At 37.4% G+C, this 20745-nt stretch overlaps 1 protein-coding gene across 1 annotated transcript in view; it reads left to right on the top strand.

Moving 5' to 3' along the window:
* Window positions 1-5683: 5683 nt before the first annotated feature.
* The window catches only part of smad6b (SMAD family member 6b), a 28887-nt gene continuing 13825 nt past the window's right edge, over window positions 5684-20745 (top strand). Inside the window, exons 1-3 of the mRNA XM_077248916.1 lie at window positions 5684-7132; window positions 10068-10124; window positions 11717-11794. Of these exons, the coding sequence (XP_077105031.1) occupies window positions 6349-7132; window positions 10068-10124; window positions 11717-11794 (919 nt within the window). The 5' untranslated portion in view covers window positions 5684-6348. The remainder of the gene's footprint in view (window positions 7133-10067; window positions 10125-11716; window positions 11795-20745) is intronic.

Below are 20745 nucleotides of genomic sequence, written 5' to 3'. Positions count from 1 at the left end.
ATTTATTGTACTTAAAAATGTAAGTACAAAATATTCTAATAATGCGTAAGTGACACTGAATATGTGTTTTGTATTTAAAATGGGCTTTGTTTTTACAGACATCATGTCCATGAAACCACTAATGTCTTTCCTTGGCCAAAAACATCATCTTAATGCTATTCCTTGTATACTTTTTTGCATAACTCTCATAATGTTCCCTTAAAAATGCTCTCTTTTCATTTATCATCAAGTGACTGGAATTGAGAAACGAAATAATCACTGCCAAATTTCTCCAGGCATACATGGTGTTGGACAGAAAACAAAACTTGCTTCATCATTGTTTCTCAATGCTTGAAAAGTAATACTTTGCCTCGGGTGAAACATTTAATTTGAACAACATTAGTATATTGCAATAGCCAATTCACTAATCATTTTTCACAGAACCTCCTGCAGGCACAAAATTGTACATTATGATCATAAAGAAACGGTCGAACAATATCTGTAAAAGCACTTCCTGAATTAACAATAGCTTTGTTTTAAACAATAGTGGCATTTTTCAGATATTCTAAACTGCTACCTGCTACTCAATGGACAGGTGGGTGAATGGCTATCATTAGCACTATTATACTGTGAGTGGGGCTTTCACAGATTTTTCAGCAAAGTGTGAGAATGATTGAACACGGAGTTCAGTGCTGCAATAACAGTTTTCTTTGCCCATGTCTGACGTGTGATTAAGTTACAAAAGAGAATGTATTTGCAACAGGTGCCTCTAATACGGAGCAGGCATGAGGGGCTCCATGCACTCTCTCTCTCTCTCTCTCTCTCTCTCTCTCTCTCTCTAACCTCCATGAACCTGCCAGGGAAATCTGATTCCCACTTACACACAGGCAACTACTACTCTTAGTCGCAGAGCAAGGGGCATAAGTAGAGGACAGGTGTGTGTGGTGTGCGTGTACATCACTGTGTGACTAATACTGGACGTTTGGGATGGCCAATGATTAAATCTGATGATTTTTCATTTATTCATAGTTTAATAAGAGTGCACTTTATGCGCATGTTAAACTGACTTACTATAACTTGTTTGACTATTTTTGAAAAGTAGATGTAATGATTGAGTTGTCAGTCTACATTTTATAAAGTGTTAGTAATTTTAACATTAAAAAGTAAGATGTTAAATGTATAGCATTGCCTTTTTATTTTATTTTCAGTTTTGCATGTTTGCGTTTTAATGTTTATTGTATTATTTTAATGTGTGTGCTGGTATGACATAAATGATTAAGAATTGTAAAATCACACAAAAAAAAACACCCTGTAATGCTTATACATTGTAACTATCTTAATGGTCCAGTTTATTTTAACCATGAATATTAAAAAGTAAGATTTTTTTTCTTATTTAGAGTATAGCTAGTTTCATGAAGAGTTAAACTCCTAGTAAATTACTACGTACAAGCTTTTATTTTATTTATTATAATTTTTGATATATAGGTATATTTTGGTAACACTTTATAATAACTTGCATTAATAAATCATTAACAAACATTATATAATGCTTAACAGATAATTAATTCATATTTATTCACATAGCTAGAAATGTGAGATGATGTGCTTGTTTACTAATGAACATATTAAACAGATAATTATTTAATGTAGATTGAAATGCTAACTAAAGTCATTTAACTTTCAATACGATCAAGCATTTTTTTAAAAACTTCAAATGATTTTGACAGATGGTTTACAATTATTAAAATAATCAGTAATAAATCATTAACAAACATAACGCTTAATGGATCATTAGTTAATATTTATTCAAATAGCTATGATATAATATGCGTTAATGTTTATATCAACTTATTAAATATTACGTAGCCTAGTGATTAACAGATCATTATTAATGTAAATAAAATGTTAACCAATGTCATTTAATTTCAATTAATACATTACCTATGCACTTTTTTACATTTACAAATATTACGAAAATAATTCGCTTCATTAGTTGTTTTAAGGACATTACACACTATTCATGTTAATATTCTTCATTAACTCATAACGACAGTCTGTAGAAGTTATTTGGTATTCATTTTTGTGGTGTATGCATACTTCTACTATTTACACATTCTTACAAATCAGTTATTAATTATTTGTTCATGTTTTTGCAATACCCACTCTAAAGTTGACACTATATTCATTATTTGTAAATGTTCATAAATGTTTACAAATCATTTAGTAGGCAAAAGTGTCCCAAATGACCTGAATTCACCCTTTTACACATATTTTCAAATATTTTTTTAATTATTTGTTCATGTTTTGCAGTACCCAATCTAAAGTTGAAACTGTTTGTTTATCATTTGTAATTGTTTATAAATGTATTATGGGCATTGGACTTTCAGCTATGTAACAATGTTTGTGTAAAAGATGGTTAGTTAAGGTTAGCTAAATGCTTGGTAAAGACAAAACATATTGTTTTTGTTATTATAATTTGGGTGCAAAACATGTTTTTAATGCTATAACAATAACACTATACTTTATCCTTAAACGGGATATTCTTGAATCATCAACAGGAGAAAGCTCTTTTTCATTTATTAAAACAATGTTATATGAACAGTTTGAACCAAGTTTCCTTAGTAATCAAATTGACCCCTGCACTGTAAAAGATAATATGATCAATAAGTTATGCTTTTACATTGACTTTAAAAAATGAGAAAAACATATTTTGATGAGTTAAAGTCAATTTAACGTGATTTAAGTTTAAATTAATACTTAAAAATTTAAGGCAGCAACTTTTTTTTTTTTTTACAGTGTATGTACACTGTTGACCCCTTAACCAACCAAGTTTACTGACATTTTCAAGCATTTTAATTTGCATTAAATAATGGTCTTTTAATGATTATGTAATGTTTAATAAGTTCATTAGTAAACATTAACAAGCACATTATCTCATATTTCCAGCAATTTGATTATTTAATGATCCATTAAGCAGTGTGTAATGTTTGTTAGTGATTTATTAATGAAAGTTATTATAACGCCTTACCTAAATTTTTTATTTTAGGATACTTGGAGTTCTTATTGGTTGATTTGGATTGGAATTGGATCTCCTCCCACACAGTTTAATTTCACATCCTCTTGATCACTTGATAAATAAGGCTGTCAGCACAAATCCATTGTTAAGATTGTATTTACATAGCTTGTTGCCGAATAAGCGTGTCAAATACTGTGCTCTGCTTGCTGGCAAGCTGCCGGGAAATTTATTTCATTCACTGTCAATTGTAACAACAGTGGGCGAGTCTATTTGCGTTTTTTCCCTGTTCCATCCAATCCCTGTCTCCGGGGGGCATGTCGTAAATGTTGGGGAACCAATCGGCAGGGTTTATTACTGAACTTTTGCTACTTTGAGCAAGTTAATACACTGAGAGTCGTCGCCCCGCCTGCTCTACTCCAGCCAGTCTTTAACCCTTTATGTGCAAGAGTGAACAAAATACAAAATAGCACAGAAAAGTGATAGTTTGAATATAAATTTTATGTTATTTATATCTATACACGTATATATAAATAATATATAATAAATAAATTATATATATATACATATATCATTTTTTTAAGGTGTCATTGTTACAGTGTAATTATATATTTAAGTAGGCTACTGAGTCATATTAATTAACTACATGTGGTAGGGTTAGGGTAGGATTAGGGCTTGGTTGAGGGTTAGTTGCATGTAATTATACATAATTTACTGTTATTACTATGGTAAGTACATATTACATATTTAACAAGGATACCGTACAATAAAGTGTTAAAAAAAAATTCTTGAATGAAAATGAACTAGCCTATACATTAAAATTGAAATGACTCAGTCAAAGAACAAGGCACATTGGGTTTACATCTCAGGGTAAGGATAGTATATACAGTATATATATTTATATATATATATATTTTTTTTTAAATGTGACCCTGGATCACAAAACCAGTCTTAAGTAGCACGGGTATATTTGTGGGAATAGCCAACAATACATTGTATGGGTCAAAATTATCAATTTTTCTTTTATGCCAAAAATCATCAGGATATTAAGTAAAGATCATGTTCCATGAAGAAATTTTTGAAATTTTCTACCATAAATGTATAAAACATTTATTTTTGTGAGTGAATGCAGTACAATCGTGAACATAAATGGACAACTTTAAAGGCGATTTTCTCAATGTTTCGATTTTCTTGCACCCTCAGATTCCAGATTTTCAAATAGTTGTATATCGGCCAAATATTGTTATATCATAACAAACCATACATCAATGGAAAGCTTATTTATTCACCTTTCATGTGATGTATAAATCTCAATTTCAAAAAAATGACCCATATGACTGGTTTTGTCATCCAGGGTCATAAATGTGTGTGTGTGTGTGGGGGGGTGTATTGCACCTCACAGTCTCTGCATGACCCATTGCGAGAATTCACACCCGAATGAGAGTCGCTTGCACCTCATGAGGTCATTCTATGGAATTTGCAAGCTTCCCAGGCCACTGAAAATTCCTAATGTGCAGGTAATACTCACTTTGCATCACACACACAAAAACTGTTTTAGAATCTGATTTGGATGTATTTGCCAGGTACATGAGCAACATGGCAGTTACTGTATAAGACAGATATTGTAGAAAATAAGAGTAGTTCTCAACTATAAATTAAAAGAAATGCAAGAAATTCAGCTAAATAATGTACAAGTTATCAGTGGGACCTTAGAAGATACAAATGTTTATACTCAGTAATTCTTGCTAAAAATGTTTAAAAATGTTTAACGGATAAAGAAATGAATAGCACATTTGAGAAATGTCATTAATGATCACTCATGTGAAACTAAGATGTATCATTAAAAAGCTGTTTTATTCTACATGGAGAAGGTTGCCCCTTCATGGGCACCATCATGTTGACACCACATCATCCAGTGAATTAATTACTACAATTAATAATAACAGTAATAAAAATAATAATACTAAAACCATAGCATTACAGCCACCACATCTTTTAGAGATCATCGTTTCTTCCATATTTTCATGTGTAGTATGAGAAAATATAGACAAAAATAAAGATAAACAAACTTAATGCATCCAAACCTATAGGTGTCAGTATAATGTCCAAAACCTATGGTACTTTTGCAGTAATTAACAGGCTGCTAAACAAACATAAAAACTTTCCGAGTGCACCTTTAAAGACTTTGAATGGTTTGTTATTGTCCTGTGCAGATGCCATTTGTCTTAGGCATATATTAGATGATATTTTGTATTAAAAAAAAGAAGAATGGTAAATTGTAGAGTGTACAAGTCGGAAACAGCTTCCGACTCCACAAAACTCTAAATGAAGTTATGACCGCAGTAAAGTCGCATTGACATTATCTTGGAAATATTTGTTAAATAATTCTTGGGTTTTTACATTAGTTCTAATTTACTCGCAATTCTTCCTCTGCTTAGAATAAACAATCATCTTAGGATATATGAAGAAATAGAAGTAGATGGATGTTACGCCTTTAAGAGTTAAGAAACTTGAAACCTTGTTTGCGCAACAATCAGTGCAGCTCAGAGCCGCCAAAGTGTCTAGACTAGCACATGATGGTAGTCAGCCAATGGCTCCATCGCTCTCCTCGGGGGCCCTATGTGTGTGTGTATGTGTGTGTGTGTGACAGGGAGAGAAAAAAGGAAAAAGGGAGAGAAACGGAGAAAGAGAGAGAGATCTGGTTTGCAGTTTGACCAGGTCTGAACACGGAACCAGAAGCACACTATAATTCCACGGATTGTTCCTTTTTCTGGCCCCGGCGCGCGCATAAGGATATTTTTGGATCGCAAAAAAGAGTGCGCTGGAATAGTGAAAAACAACCGGAATAGTGAAGTCTGTGAGGAATTGTCTGTGGATTTAATTCGCCGAGGAGCAGCTTCATTCATGCCACCAGACCCGCTGTTGAAGAGTGGATTTGAACGTGTTTCAAAGTCCGAAAACATTTGAGAGCGCGCGACTAGTGTAGCCTTTCGCGTAGGTTTTTTTTTTTTTTTTTTTTTTTACAACAAATGTATTTGATGTAGTTAAAACCCTTAGTGCATTTGAAATCTAAAAACTTTCCAAACGGTGTTCACATGTAGGCTACTGACAGCGTTCTTCTAGGATGAATGCGTTTCTGTGTAGCCTTGCGGTTGTTTGACGTTTTCTGTATTTAATGCAATATAACATTGTGCCTTCAAAACTAATGTTGTGGTTTTGCCACCAATATATGGTGCCCGGCTGTGTGCACGCGCTGCACGGCATTCGACCAACATTAATGTTGCACGAGCTCAGAAATAGTTTTAAATCGCTAAGATCTGAACGTAAATAACTCATCTAGAGTTTCAAGTTGTCGTATGTTCAGGACGAAACGCTCAGGTCTTGTGCGGCGACTCTGGAGAAGCCGTTTGATTCCAGATAAAGAGGGGGGCGATGGATATGGCAAAGGCGGCGAGGGGTCTCGAGACGATCTGCTTGGCACCAACCCAGAGAAAATTCCCAAGACGGAGTTCAGACCGATGACCCCGAGCGGGTCGCCTGGCGTGGACTATGGGGAAGTGTGTACGAGGAATCCCACTGAGAGCAGCGGTGGTGGCACCTCAGGGGGCGTTTTGGACCAAGATGGGGGTACGGTGTGTACGATGGGAAGCCCTCGGTCTGTGCAGGACAGCGATTGTAGAACAGTCACTTGCTGTTTATTTAAAGATCGGGACCATCATTTTGGATCTAGAAACCCGGAGCCTGGCTCGTGCCAGTTCGGGCTGAGGAACATTGGTTCTCGGGACCCCGGTCCTCTTGAGAGCCAGGAGACGAAACCTCACTCCGTCATGGAGCAGGAGCTCAAGACCGCCACCTATTCGCTATTAAAAAGGCTAAAGGAGAAAACCTTGGATACTTTGTTTGAAGCCGTGGAGTCCAAAGGAGGGGTGCCGAGCGACTGCGTGATGGTATCGCGGACCGAGCTGCGGTTAGGCGGCCACATGGCTCCTCCACAGCTGCTCATCTGTAAGCTTTATCGATGGTCAGACCTGCAGCACACGGCCCAGCTTAAAGCGCTCTGTGAGTGCAAGAGCTTCGGAGCTCAGGACGATCCGGTAGTGTGCTGCAATCCATATCATTACAGCCGACTCTGTGGGCCAGGTAAGCGAAGATCCCATTGACGATTATTATGTCTAATACTTAGGCTATATTTCTCGTTATTATGCTTTGATTTACACCTGCTGTAATGGCAAAGCTTTTCCCTCAGGGTTTCCCCAACAGTTACATTGAAACTGTTGTTACAGTGATTCATATACTACAGAATGCCATTGATAAAATTGAGTGCAGTAGCAAAGGAGAATTTAGCTTTGCTTTTCAGTGTAAAAAAATAGGCTATAATGTTCTCAATAAAAAGTAAGCAATTACGTTTCAGTGCTTTAAATATAGGCTACAGTATTGACAACAGCGACTAATAATTACAATTTGAATTTACACATTATCCATAATGTAGGCTACAAGCTCTGTAGCCTTAGCCTACTATACTGTTTTTATTTTCTGCTACTTCATTATTTCCCAAAAATCAAGTTGTTACGAGGAAACTACATTGGCAAAAATAATATACAAACATAATTAACCTACATAAAAAAATACATGGCGTTTTTAATCGTGTTAATTCCAGGTTACTGAATTGAAGATAGACAGCATTTGTGAACGTAGGCCTATCCTTGATACAAATGACTCCACTGGGTTTATTAACTTTCTGCTGGTCAATAAGTAATATTCTCCAAATAGTTGCCTCAAATAGTTGATCAGTAGAATAAATGGTTAGAGGGAAGTTATTATAGCCCAGGCTTTTCTTTTTTTTTTTAGAGAATTTTCCTTGAGTCTAATCTCGTAAACACTGGCTGTGTGCCCTAAAAGATCTTAAATCTAAGACCAAGGGGTTCAAGAAGCTTAAAAAAGTTTTCATTTCTACCAGTTCCTTAGTTAAGTAATTTAGCATAGGCTATAGTCAATTGCTGGATTCTTTCCTCTCACAAGGCTCATAATCACCAATAATTGTTAATTTCTACATTTCAGATGTTGACATGTTAAGTCTCTCTCAACCAAATCTCTAGTCTCCAAAAAAATAATAATGAAAAAAGCAGAGTAGAGTAAAATTCCACAGATTGATGGGTTAATGGTTAGAATTCCTAGCATTCATTGACAGTAGCCTATAGATTGACATCTTGTGAAGATACCATTGGGAACCTGAGGCACTTGGCAACCTATAAGTCAGTTTTTCCATAATAAATCCTCGCATTAAGATAAATATTTTTAATCAAAGGCTTCAAGGCTGACAATTACACTCTTTGCTCAGCGTTTTATTGGAGTTTCTCAGAGCAGGGACGCTTGAGGGAGACAGCAGCCCCTCTCTCTCGCCTCTGTTCTCTGTAGACACACATAGCTCACAGGCTCTCATGCGTGTCCCCATGAAGATGGTATTTCTTTCATGCGATTGAACAACAGAGCCCTCTCAATCTTCAAACTTCATCAATGGCTTTGACGGGTTTTTTCAAGGTTAATTTTCACAGACGACGTTAAAGCGAGAAATCCTATTGTTCAGGTGTTGCCCTATGCCCGTGTGAGCATTTACCACGTAACCCAAAACAGTGTTTAAGCAAACATTTCCAAGTAGCCTATTTAGCAAGGGCTATAAGGAAACTATCTTTTACTTCGGGATTTGTTTATCAATGTTTAGCGATACATACTTTTATTTTGCTTTGTGTTTGTTGTAGATTTATTAGATGGCAGTGTTTAGGCTACGTTTCCTTTTTTTGCAAAGACTTTATCGCTTTGAAATGGTATCAGTTTCAAGTTGCGCTTTAAAAGTCGTTTTCTTCCTGAGGAGGACCCCTCATGCTATTTAGGTGAAGGAGTGGCGGTAATATACAGTTTGCATACAACTGGCGCCAGACTGACTCGCTGTGTATCTGAGTGACTGAGTTTAGGATCCTGGCAATTACTGCCGCCACTCTTAAAGAGACAGTCCACATTATGCTTTTCTTTCCCCCCCACTACCATAAGGCGAGGTCATTACTTGTCCAGAGACTTTTTTCCCCCTTTGTGCCGTCGAACTTTTAGTGGTTTACATTGTTACTAGATTAGGTTTTGCGAATTAAAAAGATGAAAAACTTAATTATATACAGGATTATACAAGTAGGCTAGTTTTGTATTAATTTTAAATGGAAAAATCGTTTAATTGATGTCCATGCCATTATATGGTGAATCACCTAAAACAGGCAGTGTTTTATTAAGCTTCAGATGAGATTTGCCTTAAGATTAAAATGAATGAAATATTTGTATATAGACCTGCTGCACATTATTGTGTAGGCTATGTGTGTTTAGAAAAAGTTTGTTTACAGGCCCACCCAAATTCCTTAATAAATGTTTTTTTTTTATCCGAGGTGTTTGTTTTAATCTTTTACTATAATCTTTTATTTTAATAATTAAAAAACAAAAAAACATAGCGGTCAGAGTATAGGCTATTCACCAGAGAATTACAGTTTTAAACTGAGCTGCTATTAAGATATACATATTAAGTTTGAGCATTTGTGATTTATGTTTTTCAGGTGTACTATTTGTTGCAAAATGTTGATGTATAACATGAAGCACCTTTTTCTCTCACACATTATCTGCTCTGTATTTGTGAAAATCTGTGTGATTCTGGGGAATTGAACTCCGGAATGGTGTTAAACATGGTAAAATGTGAATAATAATATGAATAAGAGTAGTGCACTCTTAATTAGTAAATTGTTTTTAATAATCCTGTACGTGAGCAGGGGAAGTGTAGATCTTTCTGAATGGCAGGCGTTTTAATTTTGTAGAAATACTTTCTATGTAGTTTTGTGTATGCAGATTCCATATGGACCTATGCATACATTTTCCACTGTGCCGTAGAAAAGACTGCATGTTGTCAACATTGTGTATTTTCATTTAAAATAAGTGCTTTTTTTCATAGACCCAATATAGTCGTTCAGGATTAAATAATATATCTCTAATTGATTTCCCCGTATTTTTCTATTCCAATTATAATCATACTCTTGTCATATTTTAGAGTCACCCCCTCCTCCATACTCAAGACTTTCCCCCAGCGAAGAACACAAGCCACTGGGTAAGTTGCACACATGCTCTAATTGCTGATTAAATATGTATTTATTTAAATTGTTGTGCATATACATTCTGAGGGAACAGATGATAGGAGATAATTTACTGACAAATTTAATAAAGTAATCTGTGTAACAAAATGACCTAGCCAAAATAAGTCAGTGCCATCAGTTGTCATCCACCGGTTGAATCCCTGGCTTTACTGAGAGCCAAAGGGGAAGCAAAAAGTAGAACAACGTGAAGAATTTTAATGGTAGCAATTAGGCACAGTGACCAACTGAGAGCCAGTGGACGCTGCAGCCAGTATCCGGCAGGCCCATTTTCAGCATGCCAATCTGGAGCCGGCCTGGGCTGGGCCCTCTCTGTTGTGAGGGATGCTGTGGCCTGGCACTGGGCTGGGATATCCTCTCAGTGCCATAGCTCAACATCGGGCACACTGTTGACGGGAGGTGGGGTGGAGAGAAGGTACCATCTGGAACTGATGCTTTTGTGGGCAGAGAGCCGCCTGATAACACATATTTCTGATCAACATTTCTACTGTTAATACCAATACAATGACATTTCTTGATACTCAATAGCAAAGCAATAACTAATATGCTAGTGAACACACTTATCAAGTGTAGCGTCAGTTCTGGGAGGTCACGTTAGTCAAGCTCGCGTCAGCCGACTCTCAGTTGATCCACGTTTACCTATAAGAATACGACGCCCATCACTGTAAACATATATAACCTCGTTCTATACATAACCTCCTTCAGTATTATCAGCAGCTATCACATTTCTCAAGATCTAATTACCCTCCTATATCCCCAGCTCCTCCTCTCGTCAGTCAGGATTTGGCATTCTGATTCCCTTGAATCATATTCTCGAATTATGTTGTACTTTAAAATATCGAATGAATGATATCTGCACATTCATGTTGGTTCTGTTCTGTTTTAAGGGGGTTTATTGCTGTTCTCCCTGCTCTTATCTATGCTAGGCTGCATGGATGCGCAGGGAGTTCTTGCCCAGAAAGGAACCATACCGGCAATCCAAACTGTATGCTAATCGTCAATCGTATTTGACGATAGTGGTCCTGACAGAACTTTATGTAAAACGCTTTATAAATTGTACACTACTGTTCAAAGTTTGGGGTCGTAAGATATATTAATGTTTGGTTATGAAGTCTGTTAGGCTCACCAAAGCTGCCTTTATTTAATGAAAAATACAGTAAAAACAGTAATATTGTGAAATATTATAATTTAAAAAACAGTTTTTATATTTTAATGATTCTTCATGATTCTTTAATGAATAGAAAGTCCATAAGAAAAAACATTTATTTGAAATAATTTTAATTATTAAATTATAAATGTATTTACTGTCTCTTTTGATCAATTTAATGCATCCTTGCTAAATAAAAGTTTTATATTTGTAAAAAAAAACATACCCCAATCTTTTAAACTGTATTATTTATATAATATAAATATTAACAATTGAAATTAAAACAATGGCATGTTGTTTTTTACCAGTATTTTAAAATTCCTAGTTGTATCATCAAATGAAAAATAATTTTTGAAATTTCTAATTAACTTCAAACTGTAACCAGATCCTTTATCTCTTCAGATCTGTCAGATTCCACACTGTCTTACACTGAAACAGAGGCTGCCAGCTCGCCTAACGTCACCCAAGGGGAATTCTCAGGTGAGTTTTCTAATTTAAAAATATTTCGGCTCTGAAATATAATGTTGCTCTGTCAGCATGGCCTGTGATACCATTGTCAGACTTGTTGCTATTTTTTTCCAGTCCCGGAGAGCTCATGTGGTAACATCTTTGTTCAAACAAAGGCTACGTGCCTGTGATGGTGACCTTGCACCAGATATTTACTTTTTCCCTCTGCATGCTCACTTTTTTCAGTGAGCATGCAGAGGGTGTTTTCCCTTTTAGTCTCCTTTTTTTGTAATGCAAATCTCAAAGTTGGGCAGCAGTATTCCATAGACATTAGTTTTGCATCCATCTGCAGGGTCAGGAAGGCGTAACATGCTCTGTAAAAGTCTAAAATGCAAAGAAAACAGCAAGGCATACCTTCTGCTGTCCTAAGCTCTGCGAGTTCCCATGGAGTGTGTTTGAATAAATGAGCAAACTTTGCAGGTAATTTGTTTTTTATGTTGTGCTTTGCTCCTCCTCATTAAAGGCCATTAGGAGTGGAGATAAAGCTCTCATTGTGAGCCCAGCAGAGGTTCAGTGGGCCGTGTTGGCTGGCCATAGAGCCTGCCTCCCCTCCTCTGTTTTCTTTCAGAAATATTTGAGTGGGATCAAACTGTAATAAGATCCAAGCTCGCAGGGACACACACACACACACTCGAGCACACCGAGTCACGTTATACGCTCTGCACACAACAGCGCGTATCGGAACACGCACACACGGATCAGCCTTTATGGCTCTATCTTGACCGGAGTGGGCTTTTTTCCGTTCCTGTGAAAGGGCCACACCGAGAGAATAGAGGAGAAACAGTTTTGTGTCATGGTTTGAGATGAAACACTCCCCTCTTATGGAATGAAACCAACACGTTTCTCTCATAAAACTGGAACCGCACAGTGTATGCGGAGGATCATGGCCGCAGAGACAGAAAGGCTAAGTCCTTGTTTTGCAGTGCTAGAAATAGCTTTCAAAGCGAGCGAGTCAATCTGCCCCCTTTCCCAGAAGGAGCTACCTGAGCTTGTGGCTTCATGGACCCTGTCACCACCACTTCACAGGCTGGCGACACTCCTTGTGCAAACAAATGATGTTTCAAATGCTTGCTGAGATGTTTTTTTCTCTGGATTGGGTCTGTGTGAGCTATGATTTGCTTGTAGGTACATAGTCAGGCCTTTTTAGCTTGTATGCGGGATCATTTTCAACTATATGTTTTTTATTGTCCTATACTGACTTAACAAGAACAAATATAGTGTGCATGTGGTGCCATGTTGGTTATCGGTTGATATTTAGTATGTAATTATGCATGCTCATTTCCCCTATTTTTACACATAGATTACATTTTCCATAATCTAATGCTCACTTATCCTTTAAATTGTTTTAGTATCACTGTTAAATGTAATGTTTGGGAAATGAATACTCTTTTTTTATATTGTACATTTATAATGTTGTGATTCCTAAATTAATTTGTAGAATTTAAAGATATTCTCACCAATGATGATAACTAAATGATAAAGATATAGTTCTAAATATAAAAGAATAGGAGTCCACACCTGTAACTATAACGGCACAGATAAATTATATTGTCGGAACATTTTTTTTCTAGCAAACGAACGATAAAAATATTGGAAGCCAATCATAATCCATCCTGCTTTAACGAACTAGTGCATTTTAAAGCGGAAGACAACAAAACTGCTGCACGCGATTATAATAAACAGAACTATATCATTCGCTGGTGTGGACACTAATATAGTTATCTTTATTGTCATCATTCTTGGTGGGAACGGGTCTTTACTTTTATCATTGTCTAACGTTCACTTAACCTTTAAAAAGTTTTAGCAACACTGTTTTTTAAATGTCATTTTTAAAGACTAAATTGTATAGAATTTTAATAATGTATTGGCAAGAATATTAATACCGGTGTATCTGAACAAGAAAATCGGAAATCTTTTTCAGTAGAGCTCATAATAACTTTTTGTGAGGCATTGAACAGTTTTACAAAAATGCCATTAGCTGAATTTGATAAAAATTCCATGGGTGACTCTCTCAAAATAAACCAACATAAGGTATGTAGATTTGGAGAGAGTGACCTATGGAAATTCATCCCTTTCCTTTATGCTACCTATAAAGAAAGAAAAGAAACAGGATCTAAAAGCGTTCATGCATATGGCCATCCACCCACTCTGAGTCCCTTATCCCACCCCACCCACATGCAGGAACTAGTAAAGCTCTTAAAAGTGAGGCCAGGGGGCCCGAAGGTGGCAGGGGAGCAGATTGCAGCCCCCTGGGCGAGTGTAACTCCTGCTCTAAACACTCATCCACTCTGTCTGACAATAGCAACAGAACACATCTCAACGAGTCTGATGAAAACTCCCTGCCGCCCAAGGGCGAGATTTTAGAGAATTTGGTGTCTTGGTTTGAAAGACAGTGCCTGGACGCTTGAGATCTGAGGCTATTTATGTAGTAGATCTTTGATGTCTTGAGGCCTCAATGAGTTTGTTTAAAGTGCAGTGCGTTAGATTTTGCATAAATTTAGCTTGGGCACTTTTTTTTGTTTTTTTTGTGGCACATTCTGGAATCCGTGTGAATATTTCTGAATGTTTGTGTTGGTGTCTGTGATGTGTGCTCTTCTGTGTGTTTGGGTACACCTCTGTATGTTTGTGTTGTTTGTATCTTTATGTCTATCTCCCCGTTTCACCCGCAGTTTCTCTCGTTTAAAAGCAACTGTGTTTGTCAGTTGATGTCTACACTGTGTGTCAACGAACAACTATTGATTAAGTGTTCACTATGTTTTCAAAGCATGGCCGTCAAAACATGTGGTCGTGATGAGCTACATGTGTGTCTGTAAAAATGTGTGTGTGTGTGTGTGTGTGTGTGTGTGTGTGTGTGTGTGTGTGTGTGTGTGTGTGTGTGTGTGTGTGTGTGTGTGTGTGTGTGTGTGTGTGTGTGTGTGTTTCAGTCACATTCTGTAGCTGTGACTGGGTTGTAATGCAGCCCACCTGTTTCCTCACTCCTTGTTGTGGCCGTGTGGAGATCAGAATTATGCTCTTTGAAGTAGGTCTCATTACTTCCTGTATAACTGCATGCATGTGAGTTTGTGTTTCCTCTGTATTGGGGTTTTTGTGATCTTTGTGGTTCACAAGTCCCTGTATTGAGAGGAGGTGGTCTCCTCATACTCTGTGCTCCCGATGCTGACTGAGAATGTCAGCATGATCATAATGGTCGGCTCAATTTTGTCATGATTTTGAATTGAATGGGATACACTCACTGGATGTTATATTGGAATTAAAATTTTAGTTCAAGTAAAAATCTATCTATCTATCTATCTATCTATCTATCTATCTATCTATCTATCTATCTATCTATCTATCTATCTATCTATCTATCTATCTATCTATCTGTCTGTCTGTCTATCTATCTATATGTCTGTCTGTCTGTCTGTCTGTCTACTTTAATTTCTGAGAGCAAATCTATTTGTTAGTAATACAGCAATTGAAGTGAAATGAAAAAAATCTCATTTGAATTCTGAATGATGCTCATCCCTGCTGCAGAGCATTAGAATTGTTTTTTCCCCAGTGATTAGTAGTGTGTGTGATGACCAGTGGCTGTTTACAAATCATTTTCAGACCAGTCATACATGTGCTACAGCTGAGAGATGCACCCTAATAAACCCACTAGAATTTGTCACCAGATGAGAAAAAAAATAAGCAAACGCAACATGTTTTCATCCATATGCGTTCATATCATGAGACGCTGCAATCACAGTGAGAACTTACTGTGGTTGTGTGTCATCACTGTAAGAGAGACCCCATATCCCTCTGAGGAACCCTGTGGTGCCATTATGTTTTGTTGTGTTTATGTTTCTTGGGAATGTAGGAAAAGCGGTCGGTTGGCTGTGCGGGTATAGGTTTATGAAGAGCCGTTCTGGCCTGAGGAGGAGGAAAGGCTCAGTCAGGTATAGATAGGATTGGTTTGGTGTTCTATAATTTTACTCTGGGTTCTCTCTTGGGGCTTTGTGATGTTTACACTGCGGTGTATGTTCTTGAGGTCTATCAGTGTCTTAAAAATGGAAAGCATTGACAGCCTCATTCAACAGTATTGGACTTTACCAAACTAATCAGGATTGTGACTGAAAAATAAAGACAGTGAGACCGGATGTTACTGCTGGTGTTGGTGTCCATTCTGGATCTATTATGGTTATGCTAAGACTTGCTGGTTCAGAGAGCAACATTTGCATCATTTTAGTGGAAAATGAGTTAGCGCCATGAAGTATTAAATTTGTTGAATCCAAACTGAGCAGAACAGGTTGCATTGCTACCACAAGGAGCCATCAGATGATCACAGTATTGATAGTACAACTTCTTCTCTTTGTTTTCATAAAAGCGCCATTTTACAGGCCAGTATGTGTTTTGTTTTGACTGATAATCTGACACAAGCATAATCGCATACTTTCCCTCTCAGAGAATCACAAAACAGACTTTTTTTGTTGTTGTTGATAAACTGGCAGCACTACACAAATGCCAGTCTGTCTAAGTCTGACCTGACCTCATTTCTACAGTGCATGAAAAGGGCATCTGAAAGTACAACGATTAAACAAAGTAATCGAAGCATGTGACGGCGTGCTGGTTACCATTGATTTAATTGCATCCATTGATTTCGAACAGCCTTAAAAAGGCATGTGATGACTTTCCTTCTACTTATTAGCTGCCTTGCAGATGCCTGAATATACCTAGCCTCTATTTCAGATTCTTTTCATTGTCAATGCCTAAATCTTTCAGATTTGTTTGGGCTTTTAAAGGGATAATTCACCTCAAAATGAAAGTTCTGTCATCCTTTACTTACCCAAATTTTAAAGAACATTTACGCTGCTCTTTTCTATACATGAGAACATAAAGTGACTAGGAACATACAGTGACTATCAAGCAGTAAAAAAAAGCATTGTGAAAGTACCATAAACATTGCCCCAGTACTGAAGCCAAATGACTGCCCCTGTGTAACAGTTTGAAATTAATCTTTTAATTTCAAGTTAATCTTGCTTTCTCAAATTTAATTTGAGTTTCTGCATATTCAAAACAGTGTTGTCGTTACTTAATCTTAAACTAAATGAAAATAAGAAATGTTGCTTGGCAACTAACTCAAATAAGTTTAATTTGAAATAATTCAATTATTACCTGAAATGAAACCAAAACTAAAATAAAAAAAAGTAAAACTTTAGTAACAATAACTAATAAAAATAACAAAACGCACATAACATAATTACTAAACAATTACACTGTAAATAAAATGAAAACTGCAAATATAAAAATATAATAAAAAAATATAACAGTATATCGATATTATTAAAATAGCACTCATTCAAACTTCCCATCATGGTCAAGAAATGAGGGTGTGTAAGTTGACAATTAGAATTTTTGGATGAAGTTTTCCTTTAAACCACTGAATGTGAGAAAGATTATAAACCTTTCTGGATGTAAAGACTTTAACTGCACTGTATTTCGTCCGTTGCTGAGGTAAACTAGGATCATGGGAGTGACATCAGCTGTATTACATCATTTACAGCAAAACTACAGATGATGAGCTGTATAACTTTATGCGTCTAAACAGTTCTGCATTGGGACTGTTCAGTTTCCACTCTCTTTCCTAAAAACCCATGCCAGTCCATATTACAGAAAGACAGAACAGTCCCACACACGCACACCCTGCCCTGCTTCTGTAACGGTGTTACTATGCCAGTGAAAAATGAGCCACGGTCGGTGGGGTGGACAGTGCTGGGCCACCCTTTTGCCCTCCCCCCTTATAATCCGTCAACTCGGCCAGCCTTGGTATCTCTCCCCCTCTCGCTCTTTCCCTCCTTTTATCTTTTTTCTCCCTCTCCCCTATTCCTGTTGCCTGGCATGGGGCCTCAGGTTTCCACCGCAGCCCCAGAGCCTGCCCACACTCCCCCAGGGCCCCAAGTGCTCCAGGATACGGGATGTGGAAATAATGTGACTGGAGTACTTCCACCCTGCCTCCAGAAAATCAGGATCTGCGGATTGTTTATTTGAGGGGAAGGAGGCCTCAGCCAAACATCCTGTTTTAAAAAGCTTGCCTGGGTTTTGTAGTGCAGTGGCTGCTCAACTACCTCTTTGACGGCAGGGGGAAGCTGAGGAATGTTGAAGAGAAGCCCAGCGGTCTGGAGGTGATGAGTTAGGATGTGCTTTCGTATATGTGTGTGAGAATACATGTGTCTGTGTGGCATTCGTTTGATTTCAAGCTATGTTATGTTTTTTTAAAAATTTTGACGGAAAAATGCACAGTATGTAAATATAACACAGGCGGTAGCGTGCCATCATGGCTATACCATACAGTTCTCCTTGATCGTGTGTTCCTGTCCTGAATGACCGACTTCCTCTCCCCTTTACATAACACACATAAACAAGGCAAACAAATACTCATCAGTCAATAGCAGACAGCAGAATTATTCACAACAAAGTGTATCCCATAACAGATCCTGAAAAAGCACATGCAAATTTATTTTCATCATGTTGTTTACTTCTCGTTGAAACTGTGTTTTGTTTTTGTCAGTAAGTTTACATGTGTGAGCACAAGAAACCTGGCCTTCTCAATGAGGAATTGGAGTTGGATTTTAGAAATATTTGATAAAATTTGATGTTTTCTATCCACATGGTTTGACCGCTATACATATTTATAGATGTTAAGCAGTATTGGAGTTTTTTTTTTTTTTTTTAAGAACTCAAACTGTGTTTCTATGCAGTATTGTTGTGATATCAGTTTCACATATTTCACTAAATCAATATCAAGAATGACTTTTTGAGTCACTATTGATGGTATGATAATAACTCTTTTTGTAATTGAGTGTGGCTTTCATTTCAATCAGGCATTAACAGAAAGCGTCAAAATGCAGGTGCAATATTTATCGGTCCTCTAATCCAGGGGTTATTATTTTATTTCATTTTTATTTTTTATTTTTATTTTTATTTATTTAATTTTATTATTTACATTTTTAGGCCAGGCTTACACTGTGACATGAAGCATGGTTATTTATCATCCAACATATGACCAATGTATCTGTCTATTTTAAAAGACATGCCTATGAAGAGCTTGTGAAAAAATGCTGGCCATTTGTACAGGTAATCATTTCCTCACTTGCTCCACCTCCACCCAGTAATGAGTGAGTGAACGAGTCCTGCAATGCGCTCTGGGAAAGCTGGGGCAGCCCATCTCTCCTCTCTCTCCACCCTGTATGCCGCTGTGCCTGCCTGCCTCCTCCAATAGAGCCATTCATTCAGTCCGGGCCACGGGGTTAGGGAAACAAATAAAGAGGCAGCCATGCTATTAAAAATGTATGGAATGTCCAACTGCTAGTTTAGTGTTTTAGTGAGCCTCCTCTCAAGGCTGAGGAAGGGGGAACAATACTCAGTTGAGCGACCGTCACCGTGAAAGCGTTTGCCTTCGGCCTCAGCGGGCAAAAAAAGGTGGCAATAGTATATGCAAAGGCGGTTTTTATTTTCCAACCATTTTCGGATTCCCGGTAATTATAAATTCCCGAGTCTGGCACCGGGGTGAACATGCGGTGATTTAGGCCTGCGGTTTGATTGCCTACCTAAAATAAAGTGAAGAATGTTTTCCCCCTTCCTCCCCAGAGGAACATTGACAGTTGTGTGGGGACCTATGGCAGCCAGTATTTTTAAAACTGGGAGAGCCAACGCATTCCTCTTGCCTGCAGAATGCACTGTGTGGATTAACTGCAGGGGCCCATGGAGTCCAACATCCTCACGTTAACCTTCATCAAGAGAGAGACACAGAGCGTGCATGGAGAAACAGACATGGTGTATGGGGCACAAAGGAGCGCTAGTCTTTAAATGATTAGTTCACTCAAATTTACTCACCATCATTTTTTCGTTCATTCTTTATGATTTTTAGGTGAATATTCCTTTCAGTTTTGTGTTTGTCTTCTAGATACTGTGTGAGTAATTTTCTGACGTAATGTTATTCTCACACTGGATTCATTTGTCACAGTGCATTTGGGCAATGATTTTTTTGACTTCTTAATGTTTCATTTCTCAATTTTGTTTTTCTGTTTCTTCCTTCCTTTCTTTCTTTCCACAAGTTTGGCCAAGCAATGATGATGTTCTCTTGTTTTAGAAACGGGTGCTACGATCAAAAGGGTTGAAGGCAGCGCACACTTGTCAAGCTAACTCATATTGGCACTGGCATATTTTCGGATTTTTCCAGAACTCCACAAAGAAAAGTTTTTTCCCCCTTGTGTTTGCTGCTTAAAATTATGGAAATATTATTTAGAGTAACCAAGCAGGATATGCATGTCCCAAAAGAGGGACTTCTGTTATACCCTCACAGAAGTCAAGAAAGTAACTTAAATAATTCATTTAATTTGCCATTGATAAAATCTTTCACCAAACAGCACACAGGTATTGCAAAATAGTCAACTTATTCTAGTGACTAGAAGGATCCGTCTGCTTTTCTTACCATTTAAGAGTCCTTGATCCTCAAGCTAATGACTGCAAAACAGATAAGGGAAAGAGAGATAGAGATATAGGAAGAGAGGCAGAGAGAGTCAGGCCTGGCGATCAAACTGCAATCACTCACTCTTTCACTCACTTAGCCGCAGCACATTCTCTGATGTGATTAGTGGTATGACGAAGCACACTGTACCTGTTTTAGTTTGCCCTGTTGGTCAATCTAAGTGTGGAACAAAAGACTCCCTCAGAGACACAAAACAGGATTTGTAAGCACCAGAGAGCAAGAGGAACACTGTTGATCCGCACTAACTGGATGTATTTTCTCTGTGTCCAGAGTTTGGTCTCTCTTTCTAAATTCAATTACAGCCCTCAATGGGGAGTCCATGCCATACCTCAGTGGCCCTTATTGAGGACTTTGAAAGCCCGCAGCAAACAAGCCAATTAACTTCTGCTTAGTGTAGGATATTTCACGGATTTTG

Source organism: Siphateles boraxobius, unplaced genomic scaffold (assembly GCF_051911475.1).
Source record: "Siphateles boraxobius isolate OS27281-9 unplaced genomic scaffold, OSU_SipBor_1 31, whole genome shotgun sequence".
In the NCBI taxonomy this organism is placed as follows: Eukaryota; Metazoa; Chordata; class Actinopteri; order Cypriniformes; family Leuciscidae; genus Siphateles; species Siphateles boraxobius.
The sequence above is the reverse complement of the archived record's forward strand: the minus strand, read 5'-3'. Positions and strand labels throughout refer to the sequence as shown.